A 16133-nucleotide genomic window follows, 5' to 3' on the forward strand; every position below is an offset into this window, starting at 1 on the left:
GAGTGAAAACTCGGAGGAAGGAGCCTGGAAAGATGTCTTTTGGTGGCGAGCCAAGGAAGGAATTCAGAAGAGGAGCTGGGTAGAATGCTCGGATGATGACCTGTGGTGACATGACAAACCTGTGGGCACCTGGGGACAACATAAGTTGTATCTCCATGTGTTACAATCCTGGGGAGTTCCTTGAAAATAAAGGGGAGGCTCTTGACAATGTTGTCCTTGTTTGTTGGTTCCTGTTAGAGGAAAGAGAGGGTATGTGAAATTTCTTAGCCAGGGCAACATTTGGATTGGTCCAGGGGTAGGTTGGAACAAATTACTTAAAAAAGGAATAGGCACAGACCATCTGGGGTGATGGTTGGGATTGCCTAATGAAGCAATTGAGTTTGTGCTCACAGCATCATGATATTAAAAAGTGAGAATTTCGCGAGGTTGAAGAATTAGATATGTAAAGTGAAAAAAAAAATCATCCAGGTAATCACCATGGGAAGCAGAGAACTTTCTTTGGACTCTGTACACTTACTCCATTTATGCAGTAGTATTGTTTGGTTTTGACTTAGGTATGGGAGGGGCACCCCTGTGCAGAGGGGATTGAGAAGGTCTTATTTCAGTTCTTCTAGGGAGAGTTATCACCCCTGACCCAGGTGTGTGCTCTGTAGCGTCAAGGATGCTGGCCAAGCTCAAAAGATACAGAGAGTGTCCTTTTCTATGTGAGTAGGAACCAGACCTGGAGGGAGAGGCTCATCCAGAAAGCCTGTAGCAGGTGGGCACGCCAAACTGAACTAGGGGAGGGTTGTTCACACCCACTCCCATTTGCAATAATGGTGAGAGATGATGCCAGAAAAGGCACCAACTGGATCTGAGAACAGTGTTCCATCTCCTCTGAGAATAGTGGCCATGGAGCCAGGGGCTCTGATCATGCCCAGCAGATGGAAGCTCAGTTCTCTGTGCTCTAGTCAGTCCCTTCTGTAGCTGTGTTTAGTGCTGGTAGACCCAGCATTGATATACTCCATAAGGCATTCAGCCTGGACTGGGGTTTTAGTAACCATAGAGATCTGAACTTGGGGTCCTAGCATTTTTTTGCTCCTTTGGATGGATATTTTATGATTTCTATCAGAATTTTAGAAGTAATAATGCATTACATTTTTATTTCACTAGTGCCTATTGGTCGTGGATATTTATATTGCCTGAGAAAAACAGCCCTCCATATTCTTATAAAGATTGGCTGGCTGATATCACAGCATTTATGATCAGTGTTAATACAACGAGTACAGAGTCTTAATCTTGAAATGGTCAATTACCCTTTGATTGTAGGAACATTTCATTCTTTGAAATCAAGATCTGTTGCCTTTGTGGTCGCAATGCTCTGGCCAACCACAGAGCACATTAGGATTCACGAGTAGGGGGTAGTATATAAAATTAACTTTATAAAAGCCACTTTCTTTGGTGATAAATCTTCATCACTTAATCATGCTGACCCATCTCAATGAGCTATTTTTGCATTTCTCAAAGTATTTTGTCCTTGTTTCCTTCTTAGGACTCTCCTATTTGAATTAGGTGGATGCATCAAGCATCAAGCTTTCTTTTACTAAGGCAATGAGGCCAAGTAAAAGTTTGACTCCTTTTACATTTATTTAAGTTTTATGGTGTTGAACTTTGAGATTTCTTTTTTTCCTCTCACTTAGCTATTATGCTGCTGCAGGGTCTTGAACTTTTTGCATCATCTATACTGCAAATATTATTACTATTAAGATTTAGACACAGGACCAAATTTATCTCAGTTTCCATCATTTATCTTTCAGTAGTAGATCACAATGATTTGCGATAGAATTTTTCCCCCCACCTAATTTCCAGGAAAGCACTCATAAGAGAACCTGATATATATTTTTTCCAATAGAACTAAAGAGATAAAGAACCTCCCTTGTCTGACCTATGTCTGGTGTTGGAAACGCTTTCTTGGAACACCAGTGAGGTCAGCTGAGTGATGCTAAAGAATGTCACTTAATATTGTCTAAAACCTCCATTGTCTGGATTTCTTGGATTAAATATTTCTGTAATTACTAATCTTTATCTCATGCTTCAGATTCAGAAGTGACAAATATCTGGCAACCCTTTACTACTCTGTTTCTCCCTGAGCTCTTTTCAAAGAACATCTTGGTTTTTCCAAGAGAAGCATTTAGTTCTTAATTCTCATGTTAAACTTTTGGCCAAGTTTCTGGAGAGAGCCAGAACTAGGACAGCTGGATATGAGCCATCGGTTCATCTTTATCACGTTGATCCATTGCAGGCTAGAGAGAAGTAGCAAGAAGACCCAGGCACAGCTCCATAGTCCAAGGGGGCATAAGAGAGAAGACAATTCAGGGAGGTCAAGCTGGATTGATGTGTGGCAACCACTGAAAATCCAGTTCACCCCACTGGTTGGAGACATGTGTCTCAACTATCTACTTATTTAAACACGTATAGGTTCTAATGACGCAGTGTTTGAGTCACTGGACTGGGGATTCCCATTTCTTCTTTTGTTCATTAAGGAATTGTGCCCTTTATCACTTTCTGAGTTGCCTGCTCAATCTTGGCTGGTTATTTATTTAGTGCTTTGGCAGCATGGTTCTGAAAAGGAAGGAGACTTCCTTTGATACCTGACTATATGACTGTGATATTTTTTCTTGGGACAGATCTGTGAATGACTGCAATGCATTTATATTGGAAAAGAATGTCATCATTCTAAGATGTCCGCAGTACAACATTTAACAATTAGTAATACTTAGTACATGAACAGTACTTAATAGCCTAGTATAGGGGTTAGCAAACTTTTCCTGTAAATGGCCAGATAGTGATATTTCAGTCTTCTGGCCATATGGTCTCTGTCTTAAATACTCAACTGTGCTAGTGTAGTGTGAAAGCAGTCATGGGCAATACATGAATGGGTGTGGCTGTATTCTGATAAAATTTTATTTATGGGCACTGGAATTAGAATTTCACATAATTCTCACATGTCAAAAAATATTCTTTTGTCTTTTCCCCCCAACTGCTTAAAAATGTAAAAGTCATTCTTTGCTCACAAGTGGTGTAAAAACAGGCAGTGGGCTGGAGTCCGAGTAGATTTGGTTTGCCAACCCTTTCTGTAGTAAATAGAGACCATGGCTTAAGACTTGGCCCTGGATTTGAGACTGGGATCTATTATTACTAGACTTATAACCTTGGGGAAGTTACTCAGTTTTCCCAAACCCTATTTTTCTTTTAATAAAATGTAAATTATAATACACAAGCTCTCATGGTAGATAAGAATTAAATGACATAATTTATGCAAGTGCCCTGAATGTTCCCAAACACCGCACAATGTAGAATGTACTATTGTTTTGTTAATGTATTATGTACTGATATTGTGCTTTGTCAAAATTTCTTCGTAGTCTTACAGGCTTTTGACTTCTAGATGCCTGCATCAGAAATTCTCTGAGACATTAACTGCAGAAATATTAGGAAGAGATATGTATTACTCCATTTTACATGAAAGGATTACATTTTCTTAAACAGGTTGACCACAAAATCTAGGAATAAGATAATATGATTTTATAATATTGTAATACAATATCAATGAATCATCTATTATGTATATACTATGTTTTTCAACTTTGTAGCTATCCATTGAAAGGAAATCATAGAAGATACTGTTTCCCATTTATGTAGGGTGTTTAATTTCCAACTACCCTTTTGACTTTTCTGACTCACATAGAGTATTATCCAAGTAAAGGAAAGAAAGACTGAAAACTAGTCCAGACTACTGACAAGCTATCTTGGAGATGACTATGAATATTTTGATTCTTTTTTTAATCTTGAATTACTCAGCTAATCAAATGACTTCACATTCTTTGGATGAGTTCAAGTAGTTTTCTAATGACATTTTTATAATCTTTCTGTCCACCAGCTCCCACCTTTCTAAACAGATTCTGAACATCCCAAAGACATTGGCTTAAGTCTAAATTAAAAAGCAAAGGGGAAAAAGTAAGAAACCTGAAATATAAGAAAATGTAGGGAGGGAAAGCATAAGGATGTTGCTCTTGAGACTTCAAAATTTAGGCTTTTGAAGAAGTCATAAATAATTTTTTAATCAGAGTACAATGAGAAATAGACATTTCAGAGCCCTAGTTTGGTTAAACCTGCAAGAGAAAATTGTGCTTAAGAAATAGGTTGACATTTTTAGAGACAACACCTGGATTGTTGTTAGAGAACATAAGATATTGAACTAAGTCAATGTACCTGGCACTAGGGAACTACGAACAGCACAAAAGAGAGAGACAGAGGGTGGAAGGGAGTGAGGGAAGAGGGAGATCCTTCTCATGGACATGGAGTGGCTATATGTTGGGTCAACAGGCTGGAATGCCATGTTATGAGGAAATGGATAAGCGAAGACCTAGCAGTACAGTGATTGCAAATATGTTAATTCAAAAGAGTATCATTTGCCAAGGGAACAGCCAAAAACATAAATAATTTTATTAGTTACATAAAGTTGACTTATAAACAAATTGGTTTTCCAGTTGGAAAGCATATTGGGGTGAATGGAAGTGAGAATCTGAGGGTCTCATCAGCCCTTGGGGAGGTCGTGCTTCCAGCTGAGTCTGCCCTTTTCTCCAGATTGGGGTCAACTGTGGCAAACCATAACCCTATGGTTCAAAATTCTTATCTGGCTATCAGATCTCACCATGCTTTTATGGAAAGTGACTCAAACACACCAAACTAACAGACCAAAATATCAAGTTGAGAGTGATCCTCATTGGTTATGGATATTGTTGCATTCCAATAGGCTTACTTATTTTCATAGCACTTGATTTCCTAACAAAGTGACTGTGTGAATGGGGACTCGATATGATGGAATAGAACAAGCAGAAATTGTGGGCTAGTCTTTGTTGTACAGTCTTAATGAAAAACACCATTCAATACTTGCTGCTTAGAAAATTCAGTCTTAATGAGCTTCTTTCAATTCCAAATTTTAACAGTTGACACAAAATACACTGTTAAACTGTGTTATCAACAATTGTAGAAAAATAGACATGTTTGATAGGGACATTCTAGTAAAAGGTTCTTCTGGAGCATCCTTGTTTAAAGATTCAGAGGCTCACATTACAAAAACGAGATTTGGTTCATGTTCTGTCTCCAACTACATTGACGCCAAAGACAATGAGAAATAGGGAGAGACCTCACCCCCGGGTGCCCTGTCACAGATAGAGAACTAACACGTGTGCATGACCAAAGGGTTGTCAAGGCTTTGTTTAGTTGTGCTAGAGGGCCCCGAACTACTCTTCCAACCAGACAACAGGATGTGTGTTGTCCTTTGAGCCTTAGTAATGGATTTAAAAAAGGCCCACTGAGTCGCCAAGAGCTAAATTAGCAGATTTTTTGCAGCCCATGCTTCATCTTTCTTTGTGCTACCATGCTTTGCCCTGCAAGTCTGGGGATGTTCCAGGGTTAGCACCCCCAAGTCAAGGGCGCCTTTCATAAGGCTACAGCGAGGTAAGGCCACAGTACCTCCCCACAGCCTGGCAGGAAGTGTATGGGGCTCCCTCTTCCTCCTCGACTACAACCTCCTCCTTGGATTGTGTGGAATGAATAAATGATTCAACAGATATTCAATGCAAAATGTGAAATGTTGGCAAACAGGAAAGGGCTATGGCCAACAGTTTCATTTCCAGGTAAGTCCAAGTGCCAAGAAGCAGGTGTCCTGATGCGAGGTCTCAGAAGTGGGAGAAGAGAGACCCACTGTGTTAAACCGAGGAGCCACATTCCTTATATCTGGGACATGTTTTTTAGTAGATAAGGTCCCCAACCTACAACGAAGGCCTGCGTGATCTGGTCAAGGAAGTCAAGGGCAACAGGAAGTGAGTGATAGCTAGTTTGAGTTCTTTGACCTTCATGGCACAAAGCCTCAAACTGAGCACAGCCGTAGGAGCTGAAAAGGAACTTGAGTTTGGTCAATGAATATTTATGATGGGCGACTGTTTTAGGGAACAAATAGTTTAAAATTGTGAAATTAATGTGAAAGATCTGTTACAGTGCAAAATTTCCACCTGCCCTTGAGATTTCGTCTGACATTCTCTTCCATTTATCTTTTATTTGAATTTTTTTTCATCTTGAATTTAGAGTTTTAGTACAAAATGCCTTCTTTCCTTCTCTTTTTCTCTTAATTTCTCTCTCTCTCTCCTTATATCTTTGCAGATTAAAATGAATTAAGGCCGCAGTTTTTTGCTTGTTTTCTTCTGATTGGGAGACATTTTGGATTTGATTTTCCACCCGTGGCACTCTCTAGAAAGATTTCATAGTCACCTAGATTGTTGATCTAATCTTTACTACTGAACTCTGGTCATTTCATAATAATAGAAGAATAAGAATAGTAATAAATACAAATGCAGGAAATGCTGATGGATAAGCTGGCAGGGACAGGAAGAGAGCCAGATGGATTCAAAGTTTGTAAGGTGAATGATTACAACACATGTCTCCTACTACATGCCTTCATCAATGTCATGGCTTTAGACCCAAACCATCTTCTGCTAAATTACCATGTCTTATTTTTTAAAGTCTGTAGTTTCTCACGATTACAGGGTGGAACAGCTGGAGAATCCATGGTTTTGTAGAAGAGTTTCCCAAACTCTTGTACTGCAAAGGGTGGCAGCTCATGGGAAAAGCATAAACACATCATTGGTGACATGCCAGAGGGTGTCCTCCCCCTGGAATATCCCCCCAGGCTAGTCAGTGAGGCTCTCGTTACCAAAAAAAGAGACCTCAGTTTTGTAAACATTTCACAGTATATCAGCATAATGGTGGTGGGTTTTGCCATGTACTAGACCTCCTAACTTCCCCCAGACCTATGGCTTATTAAATTCAATGAAGGAATCAGCAAGGGAACAGTGAGGTACCCAAACACTACCAGTCTGGGACAAGGAACAAAGGCCATGCACTAAGGGCCAGAGGTCAATGGGACCAAAGAAATTAAGGTAGCAAAGACATCAGAACAGAAATGCCTACTGTACATTGGGAATCTTTTTTTTTTTTTGCATCTTATTTCTAAAGTTATATATCTAAACCTACAATAATTATACATTTATGTACATTATTTAGAAGTTCTACAGTACTTTTGTACATGCTGGGCTTTATTACTAACTGCGAAAAGAAAGTAATTACATAAGGCATATATATGTACAGTGTTTTGTCTTTACCTGACCTGGGTCCTATAACTGCAATGCCTGTATGGGTCAAGCACCTCACTCTGTAGATGAAATTTATTTGAATCTATAAAACTGAGGGTTATATGCTATGTCTCGCTGCATGAATAAATAGGCACCAGAGACCTAACTTGTCATATCCCAGGTAAAATCTTTGACACACTCTTTGAGTGATCTGGTATTGTACAAGACATGCAGGTAAGTAGCTTAAATCCCTAGGAGTCAGAGGTGGTGTATTTCGGGAAGAGAGCAAGCTTGGGCCATAAATGAGGGCACGTTGCGCCTTAACCAAATCCACGTCTACCTTATCAATCTGAATAACTGAGAGAGGGCAGGTAGATATTTTACACCTTGAAGATTTGTTTTCTGATAATGTCAAAATTAAATATAAATAAATAAAGAACCAAGTAAGAGAGACAAAAAAGAAAGAGAATGAGAGACAAGAAAAGGTTGTGCGAGGGGAGAGGAGAAGGAGCTGCCCAGCTAGGAGACTAAACTTTGGATTCGTTCTCTAGGTTTGCCACATCACCATTCCTTTCTGTTTGTTCCTCGAGGTTCTTTTCTTCTTCTTCGGTCTCCAGTTCTGCATGTTGGTTGAGTTTGCTGGACACAGACCAACTCAGGGGCAGCTCCGCCCTGCTGGCTAGCTCAGCCAGCTCTTTGGCACTGAGGGATGGGGTGCTGGTCTCATAGGTCTCATGGAAACTGTTGTAATCGACTTCATAGAACCCGTCTTCCAGCGTCAGGACAGGTGTGAACCGGTAACCCCACAGGATCTCACTCGTGATGTAGGAACTCCGAGCCTGGCATGTCATCCCTGCACAGAAGGGAACAGACGGAGGCTTTAGTATGTGTGAGTGTGGGCTTTCCATCAGCGAGGGGACTCAGTGAGCTGGGCGTGGCTGCTGGTGCAGTTGGTCAGACTGCACCGTGCATGGGGTGCTGCAAATGAGGGGGCGTCATTCACATTGCAGACATACACTAACACACACAGGACCGTGTGGTGGAGCTTCTCCACTTTCCAGGGGACGTCCCAGGGGGCAACTTGAGTTCTGGCTCACATGAAATCACACTTGCCTGCAAGGCCATGCACACACACAGGAAGGCGTGTGTGCACATGCACATGCGTACACCTCATGTGGTTGTGCCTTGTCCACTTTTTGCCCTGGGAGAAACCATGACCCTAGCATCCGATTGTTTTTAGAGGCTTTGCCTGAGGCCTACTGAGACTTGACCATTCTGGCCACAGACTTAGGATGAAATTGGTTTATGGAACTACAGCTAGGATGGCTTTAAGCTGAATGCCATGGGTTACTGCTACTGTCCCACCAGCATGCCATGCAGGCCACGACTGCGGCCCCCAGATGAGTTTGGAAGGTATGCCCACCTGCTTCACATTTTCCCTAGGCTCAGTGGGGATAGTTATTTAGACTGTGCAGTGATCTAATACTTTAGTCTTTCCCCCTTCTTCTTAAAGACAAGAAGCTCTTTCCTAATTTGCACAGAAATGCGATGTGAGCTACCGGAGCCCAGGAGTCAGGGGCAGTTTATATTAATATGAAATGACAGAATGAGGGAAATGCCACCCATGTCCTTAGAGAAGAAAACTAGGTAACTGGCTTGGCATAAAATCTGGGGAATGCACTGGTGCCCTGCTCAAAGGGCTCTCTACCAAAACTTCTCAGGATGAGGAAGCATCCACTGACTAGTTCCACAGGGACGACTTCCCCCTTAGCTAGGCAGGTCCAGGATCTAGGGCCCACAGTGCTTTCAAGGACCTATGAAAGTTCTTTTAAAATCAGAAAAAAAAGATAAACTCTTAGGTGACGAAAATGTTAATATAGTCATCTTTATACTAATCTGATTGTAAAATGTAATACAATTAAACCATTTTGGGGGTCCATAAAGGTAAAACTATCCAGAACTCACAAAAGTTATCCTGTGGGCCCTGTTCATTTATTCAAGAAAACAGCCAGGCAGGCAGGGTGTCATTCACTGGGACAGCCAGTAAGGTGTATCAGGCAACTGCTTTGTGCTGAATGCAGGAAGAGTGGGGGGAAGAGGACACACATGGGTGTTTATACACAGAGTTTCAGAGTCATGGAATGTTCTCAGAGCATTGCACTTGTTCCTTGTGACCAGAAGAAACTGGGGTGCCAGGGACCTAAGCAATTTGCCCCACTCAGCTGTCAGGGCTGGAGTCAGCACTGCCCTCACTCCATCCCTGTGCTCTTCTTCTCCTTCTTTTTTTTTTTTTTTTTTTTTTACATTTAATTTTATTTTTTCAGCGTTCCAAGATTCATTGTTTATGCATCACACCCAGTGCTCCATGCAATACATGTCCTCCTTAATACCCACCACCAGGCCCTCCCAATCCAATTTCCCCCGACTCCCTTCTCCTCTCCTTCACTCAATCTCTTCTTCATCCCCAAACTGAATGCTACTGCCCTCAACCAGTGTTTCTCTTCTGAACTGCCAACTCTTTATCTGTGCTTGGGAGTGATGGGGGAGGACAGGTGATAGCACGGACTTGTGGGCTCAAAGTAATACATAGGAAGTCAAGGGGAGAAGGTGATAAAAATAACTTCAACAACTTTTTTTTTCCTTTAAAGGAGTACATGTTTATTGTAAAGTGACTAGAAAACAGAGATGGGCAAATAAAATAAAATCCACCTAGACCTTCAATTTTGGCTATTTAAATAACCAGCTACAACCAGAAATAAAAAATATAATTATTAAAATTAAAATCTAAATGGATATTTAACATCATATTGGAACTGGCTGAAGAGAGAATCAGAAACTTGGGATATTGTTATCAAGAAACAGTACTGGGTAGAGCCAAGAGGATGGCCAAGAGACAATACATGTCTGTTATTTAAGCCCCCATCATACTTTGTTATGGCAGCCCTAGCAAATGAACACACTTACTGAATTCTATGGGGATAGTAAAATAATCTTTCCATAGTACCATCTTAATGGGACTGTTGAATTTTTGTAGTAAAAAGATGAATAAGCAAGATTTAAAGAAATGCTCATGGATCATTTTCCATTTTTAAATTCATCTTGTGCTGTCCTAATTCATTTAACAAGGGATAAAAAGTAATACTAATGTATTTGCCCAACAGTACAATATTAAAAAGTGATTATTAAAAAGCTGATGTTATCATGGAGATTCAAATTAAAACTACATTGAGATACCACCTGACACCAGTTAGAATGGCCAAAATTAACAAGACAGGAAACAACGTGTATTGGAGAGGATGTGGAGAAAGGGGAACCCTCTTCCATTGTTGGTGGGAATGCCAGTTGGTGCAGCCGCTTTGGAGAACAGTGTGGAGATTCCTGAAGAAATTAAAAATAGAGCTTCCCTATGACCCTGCAATTGCACTGCTGGGTATTTACCCCAAAGATACAGATGTAGTGAAAAGACGAGCCATCTGTACCCCAATGTTCATTGCAGCAATGGTCACGGTCGCCAAACTGTGGAAAGAACCAAGATGCCCTTCAACGGATGAATGGATAAGGAAGATGTGGTCCATATACACGATGGAATATTATGCCTCCATCAGAAAGGATGAATACCCAACTTTTGTAGCAACATGGATGGGACTGGAAGAGATTATGCTGAGCGAAATAAGTCAAGCAGAGAGAGTCAAGTATCATATGGTCTCACTTATTTGTGGAGCATAACAAAGAACATGGAGGACATGGGGAGATGGAGAGGAGAGGGAGTTGAGGGAAACTGGAAGGGGAGATCAACCATGAGAGACTATGGACTCTGAAAAACAACCAGAGGGTTTTGAAGGGGCGGGGGGGTGGGAGGTTGAGGAACCAGGTGGTGGGTAATAGGGAGGGCACGTACTGCATGGAGCACTGGGTGTGGTGCAAAAACAATGAACACTGTTATGCTGAAAATAAACAAATAAAAAAAATAAATAAAAAAGAAAATAAAATGTAAAAAAAAGCTGATGTTAAAAAAATCAACATCCTAGTGTAAGTTGATAATTTTCATTTTTTTCCAGAAAGATTCCTGTCTTACCTATTGGCAGGGGTTCCAGTCCATTCTTTAAAGATGTGATTTTCATTGTACTCAAAAAAGTAACAAAATAAAACCAGCTGAGTTGACATCATAAGAAAGGCAGAGCTGCCAAGATTATATCCGTGTGTATATATGTTGTGCTTGTTTTCCACATCAAGAAGATCATCACACAGTGCCCCTGCAGTAGGTTTTTTTAGTGAGTAAAGTTCTTTTTGGGAAAAGAGATGCTTCTTTTGGTGAAGAGCAAAATGTGAGAAATCTGGTCTCCAGTTCTGATCGCCCTCCACTGTCTAGGCATACTGGCCGCCTTGCCATTTGCATTTGTACTTTGTTTTTTTTAACTCTATTTGATTTTCCTTTTTCTTTTTTAAATTTTTATTGTCTTATGTTAGTCACCATACAGTACATTATTGGTTTTTGGTGCAGTGTTCCAAGATTCATTGTTTATGCACCACACCCAGTGCTCCATGCACTATGTGCCCTCCTTAATACCCACCACCAGGCTCACCCAACCCCCACCCCGCCTCCCCTCCAAAACCCTCAGTTTGTTTCTCATAGTCCACAGTCTTTCATGGTTCGTCTCCCCCTCCAATTTCCCCCAACTCACTTCTCCTCTCCTTCTCCCCATGTCCTCTGTGTTATTCCTTATGTTCCACAAGTAAGTGAAACCATATGATAATTGACTCTCTCTGCTTGACTTATTTCACTCAGCATAATCTTCCCCAGTCCCCTCCATGTTGATACAAAAGTTGGGTATTTATGCCCGTGTTCATCTTCTTGCCTTATCTAGAATAGCCTTCTTGAGTGGGATCCTGCTCATCTGTGAAGAGCTAAATAATTTGTCATCTCCTTTCTGGAGCACTCTGTTACTGACCAGTCCCTAGCTGGAACTGTTGAGCCCAGGGTCCTCTAACACTCCAGGGACACCTTATACCATCAGTTGAAATTACCTCTAAGTGTGTGTTTGCCTTGTTGAGTTGTGATCACACTGGGGCTCATTGGTCTTGTTTATTTCTATGTTCCTAGCCTTTATCTCAGCACTTCAACATTGTAGCTTCCCAGTAAATACTCATTGTCAAGTGAAAAAAACTCAACTTAGGGACACTACAGAGAAGCAGCTTAATTAAAATTGTTGATTGGAAATGTCTGAGATGTATTATTAAATAGAAAGATGGCTTGTGAGTCCTTAGGAAAGTGGGAGGTTTCTGCTTCCAGCATTATGCCAGTCTATCTGTGAAGGCCCTCAGCTAAAATACAAACTAGGTGCTGGAAAATTAAAAATCTTAATTTAACCAAAAGTAATTTCAATTAAAAAAGTAAGGGATAGGACTTTGGTTCTTGTGAAGATGGAATAAATACAGGTTTTCACTCCTGTTGATTACAAACGACTCACTCCTCTAAACGAAACCTTCCACAGGAAGACTCTGGAAAGTAATACTGGCACGATGATGGGGAGGGGCACCAAATGTGAAGATTGACTTCTTAGGTGGTACATTTCTTGTTTTTCCATTTTCCTTTTCCATCATCTGATTTTAACCTGAGAGTGACCCCAACACAACTGAGCAGTAGATGCTAACACTCTTGGGGAGAAACCCCGTCCTTCTGACCAGAGCCCTGGGACAAGGTGCCCCTTGGAGTCGGAGGATGAGAGACAGAGTCCCCTTCAGGTACCCCATCCCCCAGGGCTGCCCCATGGGGAAGTACTCCACATACAACATAGTACAGGCCCCCCAGTTTTTCTGTCCAGAGGACTAGGAAAGGGGATTGTGGACAAAGAGTTTGTGGTGGTGTTTTTCTCATTTCTCACTGCTTTACTGAGAGTAACCTGAGTGTGTGCAACCACACAGAGCCCAGGTAGGCTAGCATTTAGAGGGAAATCCTGTCTTTCTAGACAGGAGATGGAGCAGTGCGGGTCTGGGAGCTGAAAAAAAGTAGGGAATCCTACAGAGGACAGAAATGGGGGAAAAGAATTCTGTGCATGAGCTCATGCAAGTCCTGAGCTTTGCATGCACAGGGCAGAAAGCAAAAATAAAAGATGAATTTTAGAAATTACTACATAATATTCATATATACATAATATACAATATAGTATACATAATATACAATCACATTTTAAACAGCTACCATCAAAGAAGAAACCCTACTGAAATTCAGCAATACTTGATACTGAATGATATTGAAATTCTAAATGTCATAATTATGGGATACATGGAAAGTGAGAAAAATGTATGGGTCTAAATTCTTACATTAGAAAAGAAGGAAGTCTGAAAAGGAATGTGCAGAATATCCAACTTCAAGTAGAAAAAGAAAAACAGGGTGTAGAGATGCTGAATGGCTACCTTGCTCACCTGAAACTATTGTAACATTGTGTGTTGGCATGAGCCCATGGGGAATAGGCAACAAAGATCAGTGGATACATTAATAAAACAGAAGACAAATGAAAAACAGGATTGATAAAGGCAAACATTGTTTTTTTGAAAAGTTTAACAAAAGAGACACAGCTCTGGTGAGATTGGTCCAAGTTACATCCTTGGGGAATCTCTCCTCACAGGCTCAAAAGAAAGGAGATGTTGAGTGAGGCAGATGTCATAGAGGTCTTCTGGAGCGTTCTCAGGTCCAGGCATACCTTCAACTTTGTGTTTGGGAAGGCAATGCTTGGTTTTCATAGCAGTGTTGTCTGGTCTAAGATATTTCCCCAAAGCCCAAAGCTGTGTGTGTGTGTGTGTGTGTGTGTGTGTGTGTGTGTGTGTGTACTCTTTACAAACTATTTCATTTCATAATTTCTCCACTGAGAGCTTCTCTGTTTGGAACTCTGGTTACTCTAAGAGTTTAACCCACAGGAAAGTGAATAGAAACGACCCATCTTTTAGGTAGCCATTTCGATCCTTGTGTCAGACTATGCAAGAGTAAGGAGTGGAGGGGAGGGAGGGCATGTTATCAGTGATGGATGCAAAGCCCAGTCCATTTAGAAGCCACGGAACCAAACTGTAGCACAGCTAAGAAATCTGTCATAACGACTGAGCCAACATAAGGTCAGACCCAGCAAGATGAGGATTTAACAGGCAAAGCCTTGTTTTTAGATTCCCAGCAGCAAATTACGATGGGAAGGGTTTTGAGCAGGATACCATCCTCGGGAGAGAGTCCCCGCCGAAAACCAGAGGTATTCACTCTGTAAACAGATAACGCATCAAAACTGCTTGGAGAACATGATTCCAGTGAAACAAGATGGATATAAACCACCATCACCACCTTTGAATACTGTAAAATTAATCAGTATAGATTGTCAATATTCTGAAACAAAGAACTGACTGTAGATACTTCGCCTTTTTATTTCAGAACCTGACTAAATGACGGGATGTTTCTCTCCACTCCTTGCTCTTCTCGGTAAGAACTGCACTGAATTAGCACAGTAATAAAGTGTTCTGCACTTGTGTTTGTAAGTGTTTGTGTGGGAGAAGAATGTTGGTAATTTACCAAGCCCACTGTCAGAAAGAAGCAGTATAGTGTAATTTCTGCCATAGTATAATAATAATTTTAGTTCAGTAGGTTAAGCCAACTGCTGATTATTAAACAACAGTGAGCCCTGCCTTACACTCAAGCTCAAAGTCCCTTCAATAAACAGTTGTACTTCTTCTGTTACCCAAATATTGGAGGGGCAGTGAGGTCCACCTCCAACTATGCAAAAATAAATGGAAATGTCCATTTTCTTAATGTCTAAAAGAAGACATTCTATGTGTGTGCTCCTAATTCTACTTTCACTGAAGTAGTTGATAAAATTCACAAATTAAGGATTGAATTAAATAATAAATGCTATCTGTTGAGTGCTTATTGCCTGCCTGGCACAACATACCTTATGTGTACCCACTGTTCAATCCATACAGCAGCCCTGCTATGATGTCCATCTTGCCTACGAGTGAACTAGGGCGAAGAAAGGTTAAGTAACTTTCCTAGAAAACATGGTATTGTGGACTGAATTGTGTGCCCCTAAATTTCATATGTTGGAGCCCTAACCCCCTAATGTGTATTCAGACTTCAGGGACTTCAGAGGTGTAATTAAGGCTAAATGAAGTCGTAAGTGTAGAGCCCTAATCCAATAGGACTGGTGTTGTGATAAGAGGAAGACACACCAGAGAGCTTTCTCTCCTGCAGGTACACACAGAAAGGGCCATGCCAGGATGCCACAAGAAGGTGGCTGTGTACAAGCCAGGATGAAAGACCCTCTTAAGGTGTTCTCCTTTTATTCTATAAAACTCACTTTCCTTTTAAAGTCACCCGAGCTGCTTCTGGAAGGGAGGAGAGTGATGGTAGCAGATTCTCTCATAGGTTCTGAATAAATCATTTCTAAAAAGAACTCCCCAGGGGCTGCTGCCTTTTGACACTATCAACCACAAACTTGTGAGGTAAAATTAAAAATTTCTTTGCACTTCTTCTTCATCTTAGAACATTCCCACCGAAGTAGTATGATCAAAGTACCGTGTTCAGAAGTTACTTAAATTCATTCTTTTTTCTATGTGGCTATGTCATCTATTTTAGGTCTAGTTAGGTTCGTTTGTTTCTGCATTTATTTCCTTCTAGGATTTGTTTTAGTTGTCCTTTAAAATTTTTTTAAACTATTTAAATGAAGTGTGTTGGGGCGCCTGGGGGGCTCAGTGAGTTAAGCCTCTGCCTTTGGCTCAGGTCATGATCCCAGGGTCCTGGGATCGAGCCCCGCATCGGGCTCTCTGCTCGGTGGAAACCTGCCTCCCCCTCTCTCTCTGCCTGCCTCTCTGCCTAGTTGTGATCTCTGTCAAATAAATAAAATCTTAAAAAAAAGTAAATGAAGTGTGTCTGGTTGGTGGCCTGGGGCTGGTCCCCGAGTGAGTGTGTGTGGATGTGTGTGTGCGTGCATA

General features: G+C 41.0%; 1 protein-coding gene across 1 annotated transcript in view; it reads right to left on the reverse strand.

Annotated features, from left to right (window-relative positions):
- Positions 1–4458: 4458 nt before the first annotated feature.
- KCNJ6 (potassium inwardly rectifying channel subfamily J member 6) overlaps positions 4459–16133 on the reverse strand; it is a 270830-nt gene continuing 259155 nt past the window's right edge. The window contains exon 5 of the mRNA XM_046003617.1: positions 4459–8022. Within this exon, the coding sequence (XP_045859573.1) occupies positions 7697–8022 (326 nt within the window). The 3' untranslated portion in view covers positions 4459–7696. The remainder of the gene's footprint in view (positions 8023–16133) is intronic.

This window comes from Meles meles, chromosome 4 (assembly GCF_922984935.1).
Source record: "Meles meles chromosome 4, mMelMel3.1 paternal haplotype, whole genome shotgun sequence".
Taxonomy (NCBI): Eukaryota; Metazoa; Chordata; class Mammalia; order Carnivora; family Mustelidae; genus Meles; species Meles meles.